General features: G+C 39.1%; 1 protein-coding gene across 1 annotated transcript; it reads left to right on the top strand.

The window, feature by feature from the left end:
- Positions 1-1,450: 1,450 nt before the first annotated feature.
- On the top strand, positions 1,451-15,624 carry cep170bb (centrosomal protein 170Bb; the record flags this gene model as incomplete). Its single annotated transcript, XM_079474264.1, has 19 exons — positions 1,451-1,555; positions 1,694-1,783; positions 2,151-2,226; positions 4,093-4,154; positions 4,821-4,935; positions 5,728-5,844; positions 5,925-6,425; positions 6,543-7,639; positions 7,951-8,109; positions 8,276-8,387; positions 8,474-10,141; positions 10,257-10,488; positions 10,572-10,731; positions 10,993-11,031; positions 11,727-11,858; positions 13,057-13,145; positions 15,146-15,239; positions 15,320-15,371; positions 15,449-15,624. The coding sequence occupies 19 exons, from the start codon at positions 1,451-1,453 to the stop codon at positions 15,622-15,624; spliced, it is 5,076 nt and encodes a 1,691-aa protein (XP_079330390.1).
- Positions 15,625-19,626: the final 4,002 nt, after the last annotated feature.

Below are 19,626 nucleotides of genomic sequence, written 5' to 3'. Positions count from 1 at the left end.
ATGAGATGTCTCAGCCTCTTTGATCAGTATGTGAACGTTTCGTTTTGGTTTTCATCATGTAGGTCACATTAATGTGCGATGTGTATATAATATGCAAAATATGTATCGGTGCGACAGCAGCTCGCGCTTCTGCTCGGATCTGTGTCGCGTGCATGCTCATGGATGTAAGGACCAGCTGGAGGCCCATGGTGATGATGAAAGGGTATTTTTAGGAATATTATGCACCTCACACCTGCGTTCGGCGTTGTTGCGATAGAACAGTGAAATAACGGAATGCGCGAGAATGGCGTCATTCACGGTTACGTCGTCTTCTCTATTACGCGATTCCCATTAACAGGATCGGCATTTCCATTTTTATATTGTTGAGAACAGGCCTATTCGTTCAAACGATTAGGCTGAGAAGAGAATTTGTAATAAGTGCCATGCAGACCGGTTTCGAAAGTGTTTTACAGTTAGACGTTGTGGCCATATTGCGTTAATCTCCAAATCTCCGAATATTGATTTCAGTGTCTGTAACAGCAAAGGTCGTGTAAATGATATTGCATATGACCTGCTGCATCACATCCAGAAAACAGAAATGCCCCCATATTTCAAAATGAAAAACAAAGTGTGGCAAATGTATAAACTTTTTCGTTGTAAGGCCGCCTTTGTGTAGGGTGGATCACTTTGCAGCCCCCACTTGTAATATTAAACTTGAAATGTGAATTAAACCAATTACTCATTCAGTCACGCAATGCTGAAAAGTAAATTATTTTTATTGGTTTGATTGCACCACAAAATATGTGTCCCCCCGGATCCATCTTGAGCCCCCCCAGGGGGCCACCCCCCAGTGTGAGAACCATTGAGTTATGCATTAGTCAACTAAGAATGAATACTACTTCTACTTCTTTATTAATCTTGGTTCATGTTTCAACATTTACTAAAACATTTTGAAAACCAAAAGTTGTAACTGTTAACATTAGTCAACGCAGAGTGGACTAACATGAACAATTGTTCTGACATTTACATAACTAACATTAACAAGGATTAATAAATGCAAAAAAAATGATATTGCTCAATGCTCACTCATGTTATCTAAGGCATTTGTTAAGAAATACAACGCTATTTTAAAGAGTCACTGAAAAATCCCTGTGTCCTCTGGAAAGTATCATTTCTATATGTCTAGACAGCTGTCATGTCTAATAATGAGTTTGTCAGCAAAGATGCACTGGTTTAAGCATCCCTTTTGAAAACATATCCACGAACGGAGTTTCACATAAAACGATAAAAGCATAACTGTGTGTCTATTGTATGTTTGTTAGGTTACGTGATTCCCGCACAAGAATGAAATATGGACAATATTACTGCATTTACCTTCCTTAAGCAGTTCAGTTAACACAGCCAGTGTCCCCTTTTAAAGTCTTTTTCATCTATGTCACAGGATGCAAAGTGTTTTTTCAGCAAAACAAAGATGAGTGTGACGTCATGGTTCCTGGTGAGCAGCTCTGGTACCCGTCACCGTCTGCCGCGGGAGATGATTTTCGTTGGCCGGGAGGACTGCGAGCTCATGCTCCAGGTAAGAATTTGCCGGCAATGTGAGAAACATCCCCCAACCCCTTTGTAAGAGCATCAGTGGCTGTTGCCATAGTTACAGCATTTTGCATGAAATTACATACTCGACACAAAAATGTTATGTCACTTTTTCTTCCTTCAGTCTCGTAGTGTAGATAAACAGCACGCTGTTATCAACTACAATCCTGCCACAGATGAGCACCTGGTCAAGGATCTGGGAAGTTTAAACGGGGTAAGCCTTAAATACAAATTTTGCAACCTTGTCAGTGTAGAGAAATCTTTGAAACTACTGTTACATTATCTGTGTAAAAAGCCTTGATCTTCTTAACTTTGAGAATACACTGTTTCATTTGGATGCCATTGCGGAGTCAGCCTGATGTTTTCACTGCAGTACAGAAAAGATCAATTGTCCCAGTAAAGAGAGATCTTTCGCATGAAGCATACTGAATGCACACAACATCTACATGAAAAAACACGCTTTTGTTGCGGTCAAATGCAATTTCATTCATTTCAAACTGACATTGAATCTTGCCTCCGTAGTATTTCAGGTTGTATATTAAATGCTTACAGTACAGTTTGTGCATTTTTTCCCCTTTCAGACCTTCGTGAATGACTTGAGAATTCCGGATCAGACGTATATCACTCTCAAGCTGTCTGACGTTGTTCGGTTTGGATATGATATCCTTTTGCTGGTTGGTCATGTGTGACTGTAATAGTGTGCAGATAACAAACATTATACACTCACCTAAAGGATTATTAGGAACACCATGTTAATACTGTGTTTGACCCCCTTTGGCCTTCAGAACGGCCTTAATTCTACGTGGCATTGATTCAACAAGGTGCTGAAAGCATTCTTTAGAAATGTTGGCCTATATTGATAGCATAGCATCTTGCAGTTGATGGAGATTTGTGGGATGCACATCCAGGGCACGAAGCTCCCGTTCCACCACATCCAAAGATGCTCTATTGGGTTGAGATCTGGTGACTGTGGGGGCCATTTTAGTACAGTGAACTCATTGTCATGTTCAAGAAACCAATTTGAAATGATTCGAGCTTTGTGACATGGTGCATTATCCTGCTGGAAGTAGCCATCAGAGGATGGGTACATGGTGGTCATAAAGGGATGGACATGGTCAGAAACAATGCTCAGGTAGGCCGTGGCATTTAAACGATGTCCAATTGGCACTAAGGGGCCTAAAGTGTGCCAAGAAAACATCCCCCACACCATTACACCACCACCATCAGCCTGCACAGTGGTAACAAGGCATGATGGATCCATGTTCTCATTCTGTTTACGCCAAATTCTGACTGTCTCAACAGAAATTGAGACTCATCAGACCAGGCAACATTTTTACAGTCTTCAACTATCCAATTTTGGTGAGCTCGTGCAAATTGAAGCCTCTTTTTCCTATTTGTAGTGGAGATGAGTGGTACCCGGTGGGGTCTTCTGCTGTTGTAGCCCAACCGCCTCAAGGTTGTGCGTGTTGTGTCTTCACAAATGCTTTGCTGCTTACCTCGGTTGTGACGAGTGGATATTTCAGTCAAAGTTGCTTTTCTATCGGCTTGAATCAGTCGGCCCATTCTCCTCTGACCTCTAGCATCAACAAGGCATTGTCGCCCACAGGACTGCCGCAAACTGGATGTTTTTCTCTTTTCACACCATTCTTTGTAAAACCTAGAAATGGTTGTGCGTGAAAATCCTAGTAACTGAGTAGATTGTGAAATACTCAGATCGGCCCGTCTGGCACCAACAACCATGCCACGCTCAAAACTGCTTAAATCACCTTTCTTTCCCATTCTGACATTCAGTTTGGAGTTCAGGAGATTGTCTTGACCAGGACCACATCCCTAACTGCATTGAAGCAACTGCCATGTGATTGGTTGATTAGATAATTGCATTAATGAGAAATTGAACAGGTGTTCCTAATAATCCTTTATCCTAAAAGTAACAATCTCAAATGCTTTTCAATATTTTGAGTTCAGTTCAGAATAAGGTTACGCTTTGTTGGTATTGGTTCATTCTTGTAAATTGTATTTCATATCAAACCCCATCAAATGTTACATAAAAGACTATTATTGTCTAACTGGGCACTTTTTTGGCAATAATAAGATATAACGGGTACACTGTAAAATAAGATCTGTAAAAAATGGAAATCTGTCAGCTGGAGCGACAGCAATATACCACAAAAATATATTTTTTCCCTGTAGGATATAAGGATATATAATTAATGATTTCCGCATATTTCTTATAAATTAGTTTTTTTATTTTACATTTTTGACTGTATTTCAAAATAAACCGTAAAAATATTCCTGTAAAAAAATGCAATTTTCTGGCAGCTGGGGTGCCAGAAATAAACAGTTACAAATAACCGTTTTCCCCGTAAAATTACATGTTTCCCCTGTTTTTCTTGAAATACATGAAACATCTGTAAAAAAACAGTACAATTCCGTTTTACATGTGGAAAATCTGCAAAATTATGTTTTGTCGCACAATGTATAGTTGTGTACATTTGTATAGTGGTATATTGGCTTAACTTGGAGCACATTCCCATGTATACGTTCTTGAGAAAAGTCAACATAAAGTCCCTGAAGAGGCACTTAAGGTATGTTTGCATGTTATTGTTTGTGTGGTTATGTTAAAACAGGGAAATGTTTGTTAGTTAGTGTGACTAGTTATTCAGTGTGCCTTGAATGAAGACAAATAATTTAAAATTAGTTTTTTGTTGAAAATGTTATTGAGAGTGTTCAATGGAAAATATTTGTCCCTGTATATTTGATCTGAAATGTAGTTCAGAGAACAAATATCTAACTTTTTTCAGGTAACTGTCTAGTTCAATAGATCCTTCTCCATCGTGATCTTAAATGTTATTTTAGATCATAAACATAAATGTAAAGATACATGTACAATATGTATATACTGTATGTCGGCAAGAGTGATAAATAGAGATGCACCGATACTACATTTCTCCCCCAATACCTATAGCCGATTTTTAAGATATCTGCCGATACCGATTCTGAAGTTTAAATGAATATTTCGTAACTTTCTGAAAGTAGTGAATTCATATAATGACTATTAATGTTGAATATACAGAGCACAAATTCATTGCATTTTCCTGTCTGCTTGTGATTGACCCGTAATATCGGCCCTGATCATTGGTTGTTGGCCGATAATTTGAGAAAAAAATACTGATTAGTTGCCGATATATCGGTGCATCTCAAATAATAAACGATTAACATCTATTTTCTTGTTTTGGCATCCTGTGGTTTAGCATGAGAAATACACCAGTCAGCTGCAGATGGGTTTAAAAGCCACAGAGGGGAAACAACAGCATGTGCAAGAAGAAAAGTCAAAGTTAGATCGTTCTGAACGCAAAAGTGTCACTGGTGAGTGATGAATATAGGTAGAAAAAGAGCAACACTTGTGTAAAATACTCTGTGACGTGACATGAAATACCTTTAGCAGCTGACAATAACATTGTCACTGTTTTTAATCTAGTGCCTCTGTATATCTGTGACACTGTGACCTGGTTTATTTGTAGACCCCTCCCAGATCATGGTCAGCTGACAGAGGCTAAAGATTATCATCATGCTTTAATCATGGCACTGACAAGTCCCACCAATGGCCTGTGACGGGCTTTTACCATTGTGACAGTTCCGTTATGGATGTGACAATTCACTTACCTGACTTTCTAAATTAGATTTTGGTTTTCACATTTAAAATGTAGTCTCAGGTTTTTGGATCTCACTGTCTAGTGTAGGTATCTTATTTTATTTGTTGTTTTATAGTAGATGAGATGTCCAAAAAGATTACAAAAGTGAAGAACTTAGAATTGTTAACACAATAAGGTGCTATTTGTTAACAGTAGTTATTGCATTAGCTAACATTATAACAATTTAGTTTTTCAGCATTTATTAATCTTGGCTAGTTAGCTATTCATGTAGAACAGCTATTCATGTTAGTTCATGGTGTATTAACTAATGTTAATGACAACGTTTGATTTTAATTACGTACTAGCATGATACAACATTAAAAAATGCTTTATTCGTGTTTCTTCATTTTAGCTACTGCCTTAACACATTTTTGACAAATAGCAACCTTTTTGTAAAGAGTTACTGAATTGCTTGCTGAGTATAAACCCTTTTTGTATCATTTCTGTTTCAAATGTAACGCATTAGAGGCCCCTGCACTCCGGCCCACACCACTGTATGGTCAGCCATCATGGTGGGGAGAAGAGGACTCTGTAAACAAGGGGAAACACAATGAAGCACGTCGGTCAGGTGACAACCATTCAGGTAAGTGCTTTCCCTCCTCACACCAACTTCAATTTGTCTCAATACCACTATTAAAGTTTGGAGTGGGTGTTTGTTGACAGAAGTCACTAAAGAGGGCCCGATGGGTGAGGATGAATTCAACGGTTCCGTTCAGGAGATCGGTGACAACCGGGCCAAGTCGCCCTTTCTATACAACCGGGAGCATAGCTATTTTGAAATCCCTACAAAAGAGTCCACCGCGCACCCCAAGTCCCCGGTGGGAGACCTGATCGACATCCCAACCAAAGACACCAATGTTCCTCTGACATCCACTCCTCCAGTTGTCCAGAGTCATGCTTCTTTCACTATCGAGTTTGATGACTGCATGCCAGGCAAGATTAAAATCAAGGATCACGTAACCAAGTTCTCTTCCCGGCAACGGAGCAAGCAACAGCCCACCAGTAAACCTCTGGGAGCCACACCTACAGAAGTTCTGTCAGCTGAGAGCAAAGTAGCGGATTGGCTCGTGCAAAGTGATGTAAGCATGATGTGTAGGCGGACACCTTGTGAGGATACGTACAGCACTAAAAGTGACTTGGCGATGCATATCAGGACACTCAAAGGTAGGCAGAACAATGCTTCTTTGCGTTCTAGTGACTATAGAGTAAAAATGTGTCAAAGTATATTCCACATTACTACGCTTAAATGTTTGTTTGTACACTTCAACATTTGTCATACAGGTCACCATCATGAAGATGGAACCCAGAGTGATTCAGAAGACCCAGTAATGAATGACAAACGCAGCAAGTCTCATCATTCAGTGCAATCACAATCATCAGTACAGTCGCAGCAATCGGAGTGGTTAAAGATATCTGAACCGTCTGAATCAGTGCCGTCTCAGCAGTCCAACCCAACGCACATATCTAACTACCCTCAGTCAGTGTCACCGCCCAAACACCCTCAAACAGATCTTGAAGAAAGTGAGACCCATCCCATCAAAGATGCCTCCTCTCCGTCCCAGGCAGAGGTTAAGAGTCACCATGAGCCACACACCCAACAGGCCTTCATCATTGAGTTCTTTGACGATAACCCTAGAAAGAAGCGATCGCAGTCCTTCACACAAAACTCTGCCCATGCTGACTCTTATTCTGCATTGAAGGCCAAACTAGAAAAACGCAAAGTTCATGGTGAAAGGCCAGCTTCAGTTCATGGGCACGTTCCTCCGACGCAGCAGATCACTGTTCCGCTAAAAGGTTCAGGCCATGGAGGTTCACAGAGGTCAAGCTCACTGAAGAGAGATAAGACAGGAGACACTGGAAGTAGCACATCTCTTTCGGGGACCTCATCTCGCTCTACACCAACCATCACAGTCAAGCCTTTCGGAAGTGTGGGAAAGAAGTCCAAAATAGCTCAAGAATTTACTGCAGAGTTCCTAAAGGATACAGGAAAAACATCCCAACCTCCCATGTCTGCGCCACCTGTAATGATGTCCCCATCCCACGCTCGTTTACCCTCCCCAGCAGAGCCATCTGGACCCACATCTGTATCCTACCCATCTTCACCATCTCAGCTGCAGGCATTTTCCCATTCTCTTCTTCCATCGTCTCCTCCAGTCTCTGTGCCTGAAAGGGGTGCAGTTTCTAATGCCTCTCCAATCTGCTCGGCCGGGTCATCGGTGCCCCAGGTTTTTCAGCAGGGAATCAGTTGTGTGGACACTAAGGGCTCCAGACTGATACGAAATGAAGAGGAGGAAAGTCTAAGTGATGCTGGCACCTACACAATTGAGACGGAGTCACAAGATAAGGAAGTGGAGGAAGCAAGAAGCATGATTGACCAGGTGACAGCCTTTTATTAAACAAATTAAAATTTGGTTTTGAATGGGTGTTCATTTGATCTAGCAGTTATTTCTACTAGTGTATCAAATCGATTAATCACGATTAATCGATTTAAAAAATGTTTTGTAATTATATAATATAAGTGTTTGTGACGTTTATATTTATATGTGTATATATATTTATATATATACACAAACAAACATACAAGAAAAATGTGTATAATAATCAGGATTAAAAAATGTAACAACACTAGTTTAAACTCTTTCTCTTATAAATACTAAGAAAGCAAAATCTGGTTTTATCTCGTTTAAAGGTGTTTGGAGTGTTAGATGCGCCAGAATACAGCGGTCAGGCCATTGGAGTTTATAGACCTGTGATTGAGGATGGGAAAGATGAGCAGGCATTCTTTGGTCATAGCCATGGTGTGACAGCTGATGTAATTCCCACATCATCACAAGTCAGCTCACAGCAGGTATTGCAATTACAGACTGCCTAGAAAGTAATCCCCTCTTTTCAAATTAAAATTATGAAATATTAATAAAATATTATATTATAAAATATTAAATTACGCATAGTAAACGATGAATTTGTTACCTATTACATTTTACAGTAATAAGCTGTTACTCTTTGTTATTTAGGCACATTCTGATGCAGGAGGACCTAAATGGGTCTCACGCTGGGCCAGCTTGGCAGACACTTACAGTGAAGGATCCGTGGTCACTCCATCCCAAGGTGTACTTACAGACAGAGGTAAATTTAGTGAAAGGTTATTTTGCTGTCAGCATGAACACATTTTATAAATACTAGTTATCATTTTCACTGTTTTGATTTTAAAGATGTCCGAGTGACATTAATGGTGAGTCAAAGCATGGACATCTCTGAATCTGAGGGCAGTCAAGGTTCCAGGACAAGAAGACTACTTCCCCAGGTTCCACCTGGAGAAAAGCTTGAGAACGCCACCCCTAGTATCTTGATCCGTCACGAGACGCACATGGACCATGAGCCACCAGAGAGGGGTACCAGAGCACCACAGCAGGAGAACTGCAATAACAGGCTATGTGTTCAAGATGATTTAGAGCCGGATAGTCTCAGTGACACCAGCCGTTCAGATGACAGCTCTATCCTTGATAGAAGTGGAAGAAGTCAAGGAAAGAAAGGAACCGTAGCACACTCACCATCCGAAGGTGCAAACCATTCCAAAATCCTAGAAATGCCAGCGCCCACTCCCAAACCCACATCATTTTATATTGGCTCTGAGGATGCTTCATACAGGTCAGAGGCATCTAGAAGTCCTGTTCTTTCACAGTCTGAAAGGGACATTTCTCCCAAAATGCCTCCGACCACTGTCTTGATACGACATCTGAGTGGCCATGAGCCTAAGCGACCGGTTAAGCCCAACTCGTCAGCCCCAAACCTTCAGACACATGACAGAGATACTGTGCCCACCAAAGAGACCTCAACCGCCTTTGTTCGACAGGAAAGTTTTACCAAAGATAGGCCAAGTGACATCATCCAAGTTAAGAAACTGCCACATATTTCCAGTCACCCCGCTTTGAGAAGCCTGGATTCAGGAGAACCTGTTCGAGATATGTCACCCTTTTTTAAGGAAGCAGAAAGATCACCAGAAGAGAATTTACTTCGACGATCCAGAAAGGGAAGCACTCCTGCTCAAGACGACTCTCTCTCTGGCGAATCAGATGTTGACACCGCCAGTACTGTAAGCATGGTCAGCAGTAAAAATGCTCCTGTCAGTGCACCTAAGAAGCGCGCCACTTCAAATGAAAAACGCAAGAATAAAGCATCTTCCAGTGCACATGACAAAGGTAGACAACCCACGGCCCGCGAGCGACTATCAGAAAAACGCAAAACTCATGCCTCTGCCGACAAAGCTGAAACCAGCAAAGCTGAACTAGCTCGGCGTGTCCAACTTCGTCGCAGTGCTGGTAACCGTGGTTCCTTAGATCTTTCTGAGAACCAGCATGGTCAACAGCATTTGTCTGAAACTGCTGCATCTGATCATGAGTCAAGTTCAAGGCCCAATGGTCGCAAGAAACTCACGGCACCCTTGCAAAAGGAGGACCCCAATAAAGTAGTGAAAGGCAGCCATCAGGTGCTGACCCGATCCAATAGCCTTTCAGCCCCGAGACCAACTCGTGCCTCCATGCTCCGTCGAGCCCGGCTGGGTGACGCGTCTGACAATGAGGGGGCAGAGACAGACCGTGCATCCCAGACCTCCGACCATACCAAGACTACTACCGATGGAAAGAAACTCTCAAGGCTCGAAATTCTTGCCATGCCTAGGAAGCGGACTGGATCCTTCACTGTTCCGAGTGACAACGAGTCTAGCAAGCATGGAAATTCGAACCGTCCTGCTGAGGCAAGCAGTGCGAAAAAAGGAGCTTCGGGTGAGGTGAGACAGACTGCCGGGAAAGGAGCTTCATTAACAGGAAAGCACTCTTCTGCTCGTACCCGTTCTAACCAGGTTAAACACAGTAGCACCGCCAGTAAGTGTCACAAGATTTCTCCTAAAGTGGTTCTTTTCTTAATGGTTTAAAATTTGAAATTGCCAATGTTTCATTTCACTTAATGTTTTTATGTTTATTGTTATTTAAACACAAGGTTCCTATCGCAGACAAAAGGATTCCAACTATTCCTCTACCTCAGAGGAGGACTTTGAGACTAACTCCAACTCTAAACACAAACGCTCCCACGCCTCGGCGTCAACTCAGACTCAGACACCAAAGAAGGGCATTCAAACGAAGATAAAAAGTGGCTCTTTGGAAACAGAAGAGGATGAAGCTCAGAACGAACACTTTCAGAACTGGACTAATCATAGTGCAGAGATTGCCAGGTTATCTTATTTAACTGTTGTTGTGATGCTGTCATTGCTAATGATTTAAATAGAATTGATGACCTCAACCTCATTCATGCTAGGCTGAGTCAAGACCTGGCCAAAGATCTTGCCATCCTTGCACGTGAAATCCATGATGTAGCAGGGGATGGTGACTCCCAGACATCCTCAGGCATGGGAACTACCACCTCCCCAGGCTCCATGCCTAATACCCCTGCATCCACTATCTCAACCAGAGAGGAGGTGGGCCTGAAAGATTTTTGTTTGTTTTATTTTGAACATTTCTCATCTTAAACATTGACCCATTCCAACAGATCGTATATTCTCGTTGTAACAATATCATAAGGTGATGAAGTGAATTGTGGAGAAAGTCCTGAAGGTACCATAGACCAGGAGCATAGAGTGATACTATAATAAATCTCATGAATATTTAGTTTCAAGTTAACAAGTTTCATTTTACATACATCTTGCATACATTTGTTATATTTTATGTCTTCTGTGCAGAGACCATATGCATCATTACAGAGGTTCCTGTCACCTCAGGTGCTTAGTTCATCACTCATTATCACCAAATGGTGAAGGGATAGTTCACCCAAACATGAACATTCTTATGTCATGTACGTACCCTCATGTCGTTCCAGACCTGTGTGACTTGAGTTTGCAGAACCAAAGAAGACATTTTGAAGAATGTTGCATTGGCCTACATTGACTTCTTTGGACACAAAACCACTGACACATTTTCTAAAGAAATCTTATTTTGTGTTCCACAGAAAAATTAAACTCATTACAGGTTTTGAAAAACATGAAGGTGAATAAATGATTCGAGATTTTTCATTTTGATTGAATAACCCCTTTAAAAGACTTTAAGACAATGTACTAACAGCTGTCAGATGTCCACCTCGGGAACCTGTTGTCCATGTTTTATTTGCATGAAGGAATTACCAAATGCATGGAAAAGCACTTTTAAACTCACACTTAAGGCTGTATGTTCAAAGGTTATGAAGACACATTTTCCAATTACATCTCAGAGGAAGGGTCAAAAATTGCTATGCTGACTTTGAATATAGAGCCCTTCTCTAGTCACAATATATTTGCATGATACCACTGAATCTCTCTGAAGCTAAATTCACAGTAATCTGTGAGCTCAGAGGTTTGTGTCTCCTCACATTAAATCTCCTAGCCGTTGTCATGTCCACGTTTTCTTACTTGGTGCTTTTCCATCCCTGATTAATCCGCAGTTGGTACAGCATATACCCGAGGCAAGTCTGAACTATCAAAAGCTTCCACCAGGCTCAACTAGTCCAGTAGACCAGGATTCAAATATGAACGACCATGACAGTTCCAGACGGCGTCCCTGGAACCGTGAAGAGGTCAAATTTGGTTGAATCCTTTCCATATCATAATAAATAGGGCCCTATGAAATCCGTTTTATTATAATTTTTTTGTGGATTCAATATAGCCTCATATTTCTATTTTAATATTATTTCAGTGATATAATATGTTTTGGTCATATATTTTGCCCACACGAAAAATATTTAAGTATGTTGTTATAAAATACGTACAGCGTTCGAACCTTCTGGATAATAACCTTATGCACGACTATGTTAATATAAAACAGAATGTTATCTGTACATTTTCTGTTTTACTTTAGTTTTTTCTTAAGTTTACTTGCATTTAAAATGTTATTCTTTACATCATTTTACCTGCACATTAACGTTCTTTTACTAAAGTGAATAATATAGACGATTTCATCAGATGCACGAGCCTGGCCCAAAGTTAACTTCTGTCATGGTATAAAACAACAATTTATTTTAAATTAAATGTATACTACTATTAAGTAATATTAGTATTTTATTAATTTTCTTTCAAATTACTCAACAAGTTACTGATTCTTCGCAGAGGTCTACCGGAAGTTAAGTTTGGGTCACATAACGTTTACGGTGTTGCCCCTGAATTCGTCTATATTATACATTTTTTTCACACGGGTGTGTCATCATTTGTTCAAGCTAACCAGACTTTGATTTTGATGGCTCTCTGCAAGTCTTTTTCAGTGCGTGTTTGACAGCAGCTTTTTTCAAATGAACCGGTGGAAAGACAGTGAAGTAAATGTTTAGCGCTGGAGATGCAGTTTTTGTAAAACTGCGTTTCTCTTTTATTTAGAGACACGCAGAACAAGCACATTTCATATTTAAACCGCAGATTGAATAATTATTGATGTCATACCACAATTTGAAAGAATTGGCGGCTCAGCATTTGCCAAATTCAGTTTTTAAGCCTGGAGTTTTCCAATCTGCATAGCGGAAATCATAGGACCCTAAATAAACGGATCACTTAAATTGTCGTAGCTTTCAATATGTAAACTGCAAAAAAAACACATTTTTTCATGGTTTGTCTTGTCTTCAAGTGAAACTATCTACACACCTTAGAAAAAACGTTAACCAGAAACAGTTGTTTGTAAAATTATTTCCTTGAAAATGAGGCAAAAATATTGATTAAAATATTTATTTGCAGTGTAACCTCTCATACTGAGAAGATAACCTACAGTTGCATGTTTTTTTTAAATCGCAGGTCATTCTGGACAATCTAATGTTGAACCCCGTGTCGCAGCTCTCGCAGGCTATCAGAGAGAACACGGAACAACTCGCAGAGAAAATGAAGTAGGTACTTTGCATTACATCAGTGGTTCTCAAACTATTTTGGTCATTCTCCACTTTAGACAAGGGGGAATTTTCAAGCCCCACCTGCCCCCATCGCCCCAACACAATGCTAATGAAATGCGCAACAAGCTTAACATGTTCCAATTTATTGAACTAAAAAGTAGTATCAGAGTAACAAGTTGTATCTAAAATACAAACTATATACATCAAATAACACAAAAGTGCAGCTGTGTCATAATAACTTTCATGAAATAAAGAAAATAAAAGTGCAGCTATGTCATAATAACTGTCATGAAATAAAAAAATTGAGAAAATAAAAGTGCAGCTGTGCACTATTAATTTCAAAAATATAAAAGTGCCATTTTGAAATCTGTAAAAAAAACATTTAAATATGGCCGCGAAAGTTTGTTCCGTTACAATTAATATGCCGATGTCACGTTATTTTGGTACTTCGGTTCCAGGTTACGTTTTTCTCGGGGTCTCATATCTAATGTTCTTTTAATATAGACTCCATGTAGACTAGTAATGATTACCCCTTAATGTTTCCATGGCGACGCGTCATATTTGTCACGTGACACACCTCATCCACACCTTATGACAGATCGCCTTAATTTCCTTTTTTATTTCAAAATATTCACAAACTTGCTTGACGTCATCAACTATCTGATATTCCGATTCTCAAAAATGTGTAAGTGAGTGTGTTTGGTCATTTATAAATAATCTTGATCTACGTGAGACGGGTGCCACCATGTTTCTTTACGACGCAGTTCAGAGACTTTTGTCTGTCATCAGTTTCTCATGCAAGAAAGTGGCCAGTGAACTCCGAGAACTTTAACTCTTGTAAACTTTATAGTTACTTCCACTATGTTTGTCTGATGTGAATAACACGTCGTCAAATTATATTTGAATAGATTGTTATTGCTGCTTCCACAGACACGAGTGTGTATCTTACAAACTCCAAATGTATTGTTCTACTAGTGCCTATGTGTATTTAAATGGCTGAAACCTAAAATAAAATTCTTTGGCTCAGTGCAAACCAACGTGCGAAAGCACAATTTGAATCAGGCAGTCACTGAACATTCTAAATCTCATATCTGGGACCGTATTCTCAGGGGCACGGAAATAATATCCCATATATGGGACCAAACCGGATACCGCTCAAAAGGTTAAAAATGTCTGTAGCGAGGTAGGCGGGACGAGAGCCGGGATTCGAGGCCGGTGCGTGAATGATAACCAGCGTCAGCTGTACGCGCACCGTACTATTGGGTTTCGGCATCAGTGTAACAAAGTTCCATGAAGGGAAGGAAGGAGGCGGGAACCGGCGAACATTTAACATCTTTAATCAAATCAAATAAACAAGGACATAAAAGACAAACACAAACACAACTTCCGGGCCCGGTCCTCTCTCACTCGTCCACTTATGCTTCACAATCTCCTCCGTGATACCAGACCGGTGCGCGTACAGCTCGTTATCATTCACGCACCGGCCTCGAATCCCGGCTCTCGCCCCGCCTACCTCATTACAATTTTATTTGTAACCATGAATACAAAATTCCGGAAGATTTGATCTCACGTTTAAAAACAAGGCATAAAAGGAACATTTCCTCCCGTTTGGCGCGCCCCACAGTTTGAGAAACGCTGCATTACATGCACCTCGTGATCACTCTGCTATTAAAGGGAAAGTTCACCCAAAAATAAAAATTCTGTCGTCATTTAAAGTCATTTCATTCAAACCGGTGTACGGCTCTTTCTTCTGTGGATCACAAAAGAAGATATTTTGAGAAATGACATTGGGCATCAGTGTTGTTTGGTTACCAAAGATTTTGATATCTTTATATCTTTTGTGTTCTGCAGAAGAAAGAAAGTTGGTTTAGAATGACGTGAGGGTGAAAAAAGGATGAAAGAAATGTCTCTTTAAGTCGTCTCATAGTTAACAAAATGATTATATTTGACCATTATGGCAGAGAACTGAACCCAAAGTATTTCTTTGTCTGTTTTAGAGTTATGTTTCATAACAAGACGGAAGTGTGGGAAGAAATAGAGGCAAAAATCAATGCTGAAAATGAGGTTCCCATCCTTAAGACATCCAACAAGGTATACAACAAGCAATTTTAAGCAACCAAAAATTTACTGAAGACACGTTTGTTTATTTATTTTGACATCCTTGTATGCAGGAAATCTCTTCTATTCTCCAGGAGCTGAGAAGAGTCCAGCGACAACTTGAGGGTGAGATATTTTGATGTTAGATCAGCAATTCACTACTGTTTGTGAGTAGTTATAATAACTGTTTTATCATGTTCTAGTGATAAACACTATTGTTGAACCTGGAGGGACCCTCAGAATGCCCTCTGTGGCAACCTCTCCAGGGGTAAAGACCAAATCTGTTTCCAAGGCGTTTACCAGCCCCTCTTCTACAAATGCCAATGCAAGTGCAAAGCGAGGTGCCCGCGGGTCTGAGGGAGGCCGATATGGAGTTTAAGTGTTGTAATAACGGATGCACATCTTTTTAAAGCCTGCCATCTAGCATCTTTGTTACAGTATTGTGAGAGGATTTGTGGTGCAAATATACGTCACGTGCTTTCAGTAAGACACAGACGCGGCACAAGCTAAAAGTAGGCAACACTGCATTTACAACAATTGCTCCCCGTGGCTTGCTTAGACAGTTGTTCTGTATACCGTGGCTGAATGAATGAGTGGGTGCTGTGTCACAGTTTTCCTGTGCCATGTCTTTTTTAATTGTTTCAAAACCTTTGTAGCATTTATTTAAAGTACAATCTCTGAAATGATGTTAATTTGGCTGCTACTGATTAACAGCATGAAGAAAACAGCGCCCTTAAATGCTTGCCTTGGGAAATGTAACTGAAGTGGTCACAGCGCTTTGCAAAAACAAGCCCTTTATCCATTATTTTAAATGGGGAATGTTGTGGAAGAGTAGAACACTGCAAAAAAAATGTTTTTAAGAACAAATATATGAACATTCTTAACCTTCCTGTTATGTTTGGTGTCGGTAAATGCAAGGTAAAGTGCGTGTAAAGAAGGAAATAACTATTTAAATTGAAGTCATTTATTTATTGTATATTAAAACATTTGTGGGGTCAATATAACCTCAAATAATAAATCGCAGCTAAAATTTGCACATAGGATTTTTAGATCAAGATACATTTACTTGAGAAGCTCAATGACTTAAGATATTAAACAATATATGAAGAGCTTGGTTCCAAAATGAGGTCTTAAAAGAATCATGTTTTTTTATTGTGCATTCCAATTAATATCAATCAAACTTCAGTTGGTTGGTTTTTGAAGCCATAATAACTAAAAGATACAGCTAACACACACAATAAAACACAACAAAAACATCATAACATAATGAAAAACGTGATTTTAGAAAATTCTTAAAAATCTCATTTTGGTACCAAACTCTTATATATATATATATATATATATCTACACTACTATGTGTGTAGATCCATTGAAATGTTTTTTTATTTTTCTGACTTCATTATTTATAGTTGTGTGTTCATCATAATTTTGGTTTCAGTCTCATAACAAAAGACAGTATTTCTACCAAGTTAGAAATGAAAATATTGTTTTCATTTGCAGAATATTGGGACAAACTGGTAATAGATGGAAAGTTTGTGTATCTTATATAAAATATGAACAAGTTCATATTTATATTAGGTTATTTTAGTTGACCAAAATTAGCATTTTGAAACGTTTCTGTTCATTCTGTACAATTTTCAATGTTGCCTCAAAAATAAACTGAAACAAGTTTAAAGCACTAAAAGTATTAAAATGAAAAAAAACTGAAATACAAAGCTTACATAGCAACACAAAAGATAAACAAAAAAAATCTAAAATGACAAAAGCATAACCCAATAATGCTAAAACAAAAAATAAAAGCTCATATAAAATATGAATACAACTCCAATCAAAACTATAATAACTAAGTCCTTAAGAATCAGTTGGAAAATAAATATATGACGTAATCCTTTTTTCCCTGCCGCTATATATTTAAAAAACGTAATATCCCAAGTCATTTAGCTTCTGCAGTAAATGTATCTCACAGTAAGAATATTTGGATATTTGTACTGGAACACAAGACAAAATACCGTGTAGGAAATGAGTCTCTGAGCATATGGCCACTATATTGTTGAATTCCAGTACAGTTTGTAACACAAGTTAAAGTAATGTTACAATCCAATCAACCTTTGGCATAGATTTTTTCATTAGGCGGTGAGTGTATAGTGAACATTGTAAAAGGCCAGTGTTTGTTTGAATGTTCTCCCATCACCGACATACTTCTGATGTGTGTTGATGAGAGTGATTTATCCTGTGATGCTGTGGAGTGTTGTTGCTGTGTGTTACAGGTTAATATCGGGTTCCCTGCACCTCGCAACATTATACTGTATGCTGTTATGATTGTATGCAACAAAGTGATTGTTGTTATTCATTTTGCTCTGCTTCACTCGGATGAACAAAAAACACAACTGGATGTCATCAGCTAGCGCTGTCTTGTTTGTATATTTCAGTCCTTTATGCTTTAGATTTTGTGATTTTGAATGTTCTACAAGTATCAGAGGGGTCGACGTTTAAGCAGTGAAAAAGATTTACGTCGCACTAAATCATGTTATTTAGGGAATATCAGATACTGTGTAGTTTTCGTGACTTTAGTTTGTAAAGAAACACACGGCACCTGTAGGCCTACCACGGTAATACTGATACGCAGTACACAAAAAGATACACGTGTCACGAAAGGCAGTTGAAAATATGCCACCGGGGTCCCAGCATCAATAGTATTGTAAAACTGCTTCTTCTCAGTAAATGTGACCTTTCATAACAGCACTTTTTATGTATCACTGAGTCCGTGCAATCCTAGTGTTATCTCAGTTTTAAAAACCTATTGCTAAATATCTGCACTAAGAAATGATTGTAAACTGTATATATTTAGTTTTTAGCAGTTGCTTTAGTTTAGCTGGGTGTTCTGAATGGTTCAACGTGTGTGTAAAGTGCAAATAAGAAAGACTTGTTTTATGAATACTGCATGTCTGTCATATGTTATGAAGGCGGGTCAAGACTAAGACATGTTTACGGCTGTGTGTTTGTTTATGCAGAGAGCGGTAGGTTGACATTTATAAGGCCTACAGAAACAAATAGGGCGACTGTGAGTTTTGTGCGGGCGCACCATGCTCTCCGTATGTATCCCTGCAGTTATTTGCATCAGTATCAGGCCTGTAAATTCATTGCCAGCATCTATCTGATGTATCTATATTCAAAGGTTTTCATCTTGCACATCTCATCTCGTTTTTCTCATTTCTATACCGTTTAAAACACTTTAAAGGTTTGCGTACAGCTGAAAATCCAAATCCAACTGATTTTGCTGAACACTGTTTATTTGTATTTTTATTTGAAACGTTTTGCTTTTTTTACGTGTAGTTTATTAATAAACTTTACAGAATGTCTTATGTAATTCAATGCACCATACAAAGTGTATTACATTTTTCATCACATTTGTAATAAATTGATTTGAGCCATAAACTCCTTTATCGGAAGTTATTTTTTTAGGAATTTAAGCATCAGCTTAAAAAGGGTAAGCATGCTGTGTGCATCTTTGCACATTTTCTGAGTTGTGAGATGTGAATAGGTCACTATTCTCATCAATGCCATCCAACAAAGATACCACACCCACAAACGAAGGTTCGGTCATCATTTATTCACCCTGTAGTTTGTTTGGCCGAACACAAAGAACAGTATTTGGAAGAACGTGAGCAACGGACAATTCTGGGCCATCATTGACTACCATAGTAGAACAACATATTGACCTTTTTTGTGTGCTGTTGAAGACAAAATTACATATTTCGAAGGATGTAGGAAAGCAAAAAAAAGTTCTCTGGCACCATTCACTACCATTTATTTTCATTTTGGGTGAACTATCCCTTACATTTTTAGCCTGGACTGTCTTTACCAGACGCCATCACTGTGTGGTGCTCTTTACTCATCGTTTGTCATTACTGTAGCATCGTCTTATCTTTCTGCAACCAGTAAAGGCAACCTTTTTCATTGCACTGCTATTTAAAAACACATAGTCACCTTCTAAGGTTCTATCTGACATTTTGGTCAAAATTGAGTTATTGACCCGAACTTATTTAGGCCTACATTAAAAGGTATTTTTTCTTTACGTTGTGTGAGCTTACGTTTGGGAGATTTTTTTATGAGTCAAGTGGAATGCAAAATCTCTAAAGCAAATTATCTGAAAACTGCTCAGAATGCAGGAAGAACCCTATGTAGTTCCAAGGCGACGGCATCTTAATGTACGGCCTTCTCGGTGTCTTCAGTGTTATGAAACTTTCATACAAATATCTTTATGTTCGGAAACTTTAATATTTGAGCTTCATTATTTATTTGAATGAGGATTTGAGTATGAATATACTAACACGGTCTAAAACAAGGTTTGCCAAGGTGTCCAGAACCCTGGTGGTTGGCG

The sequence above is a fragment of the Barbatula barbatula genome (genome assembly GCF_947034865.1).
Source record: "Barbatula barbatula genome assembly, chromosome: 15".
Classification (NCBI taxonomy): domain Eukaryota; kingdom Metazoa; phylum Chordata; class Actinopteri; order Cypriniformes; family Nemacheilidae; genus Barbatula; species Barbatula barbatula.
Note: the sequence above shows the minus strand (reverse complement) of the source record. Positions and strands in the feature narration are given on the sequence as shown.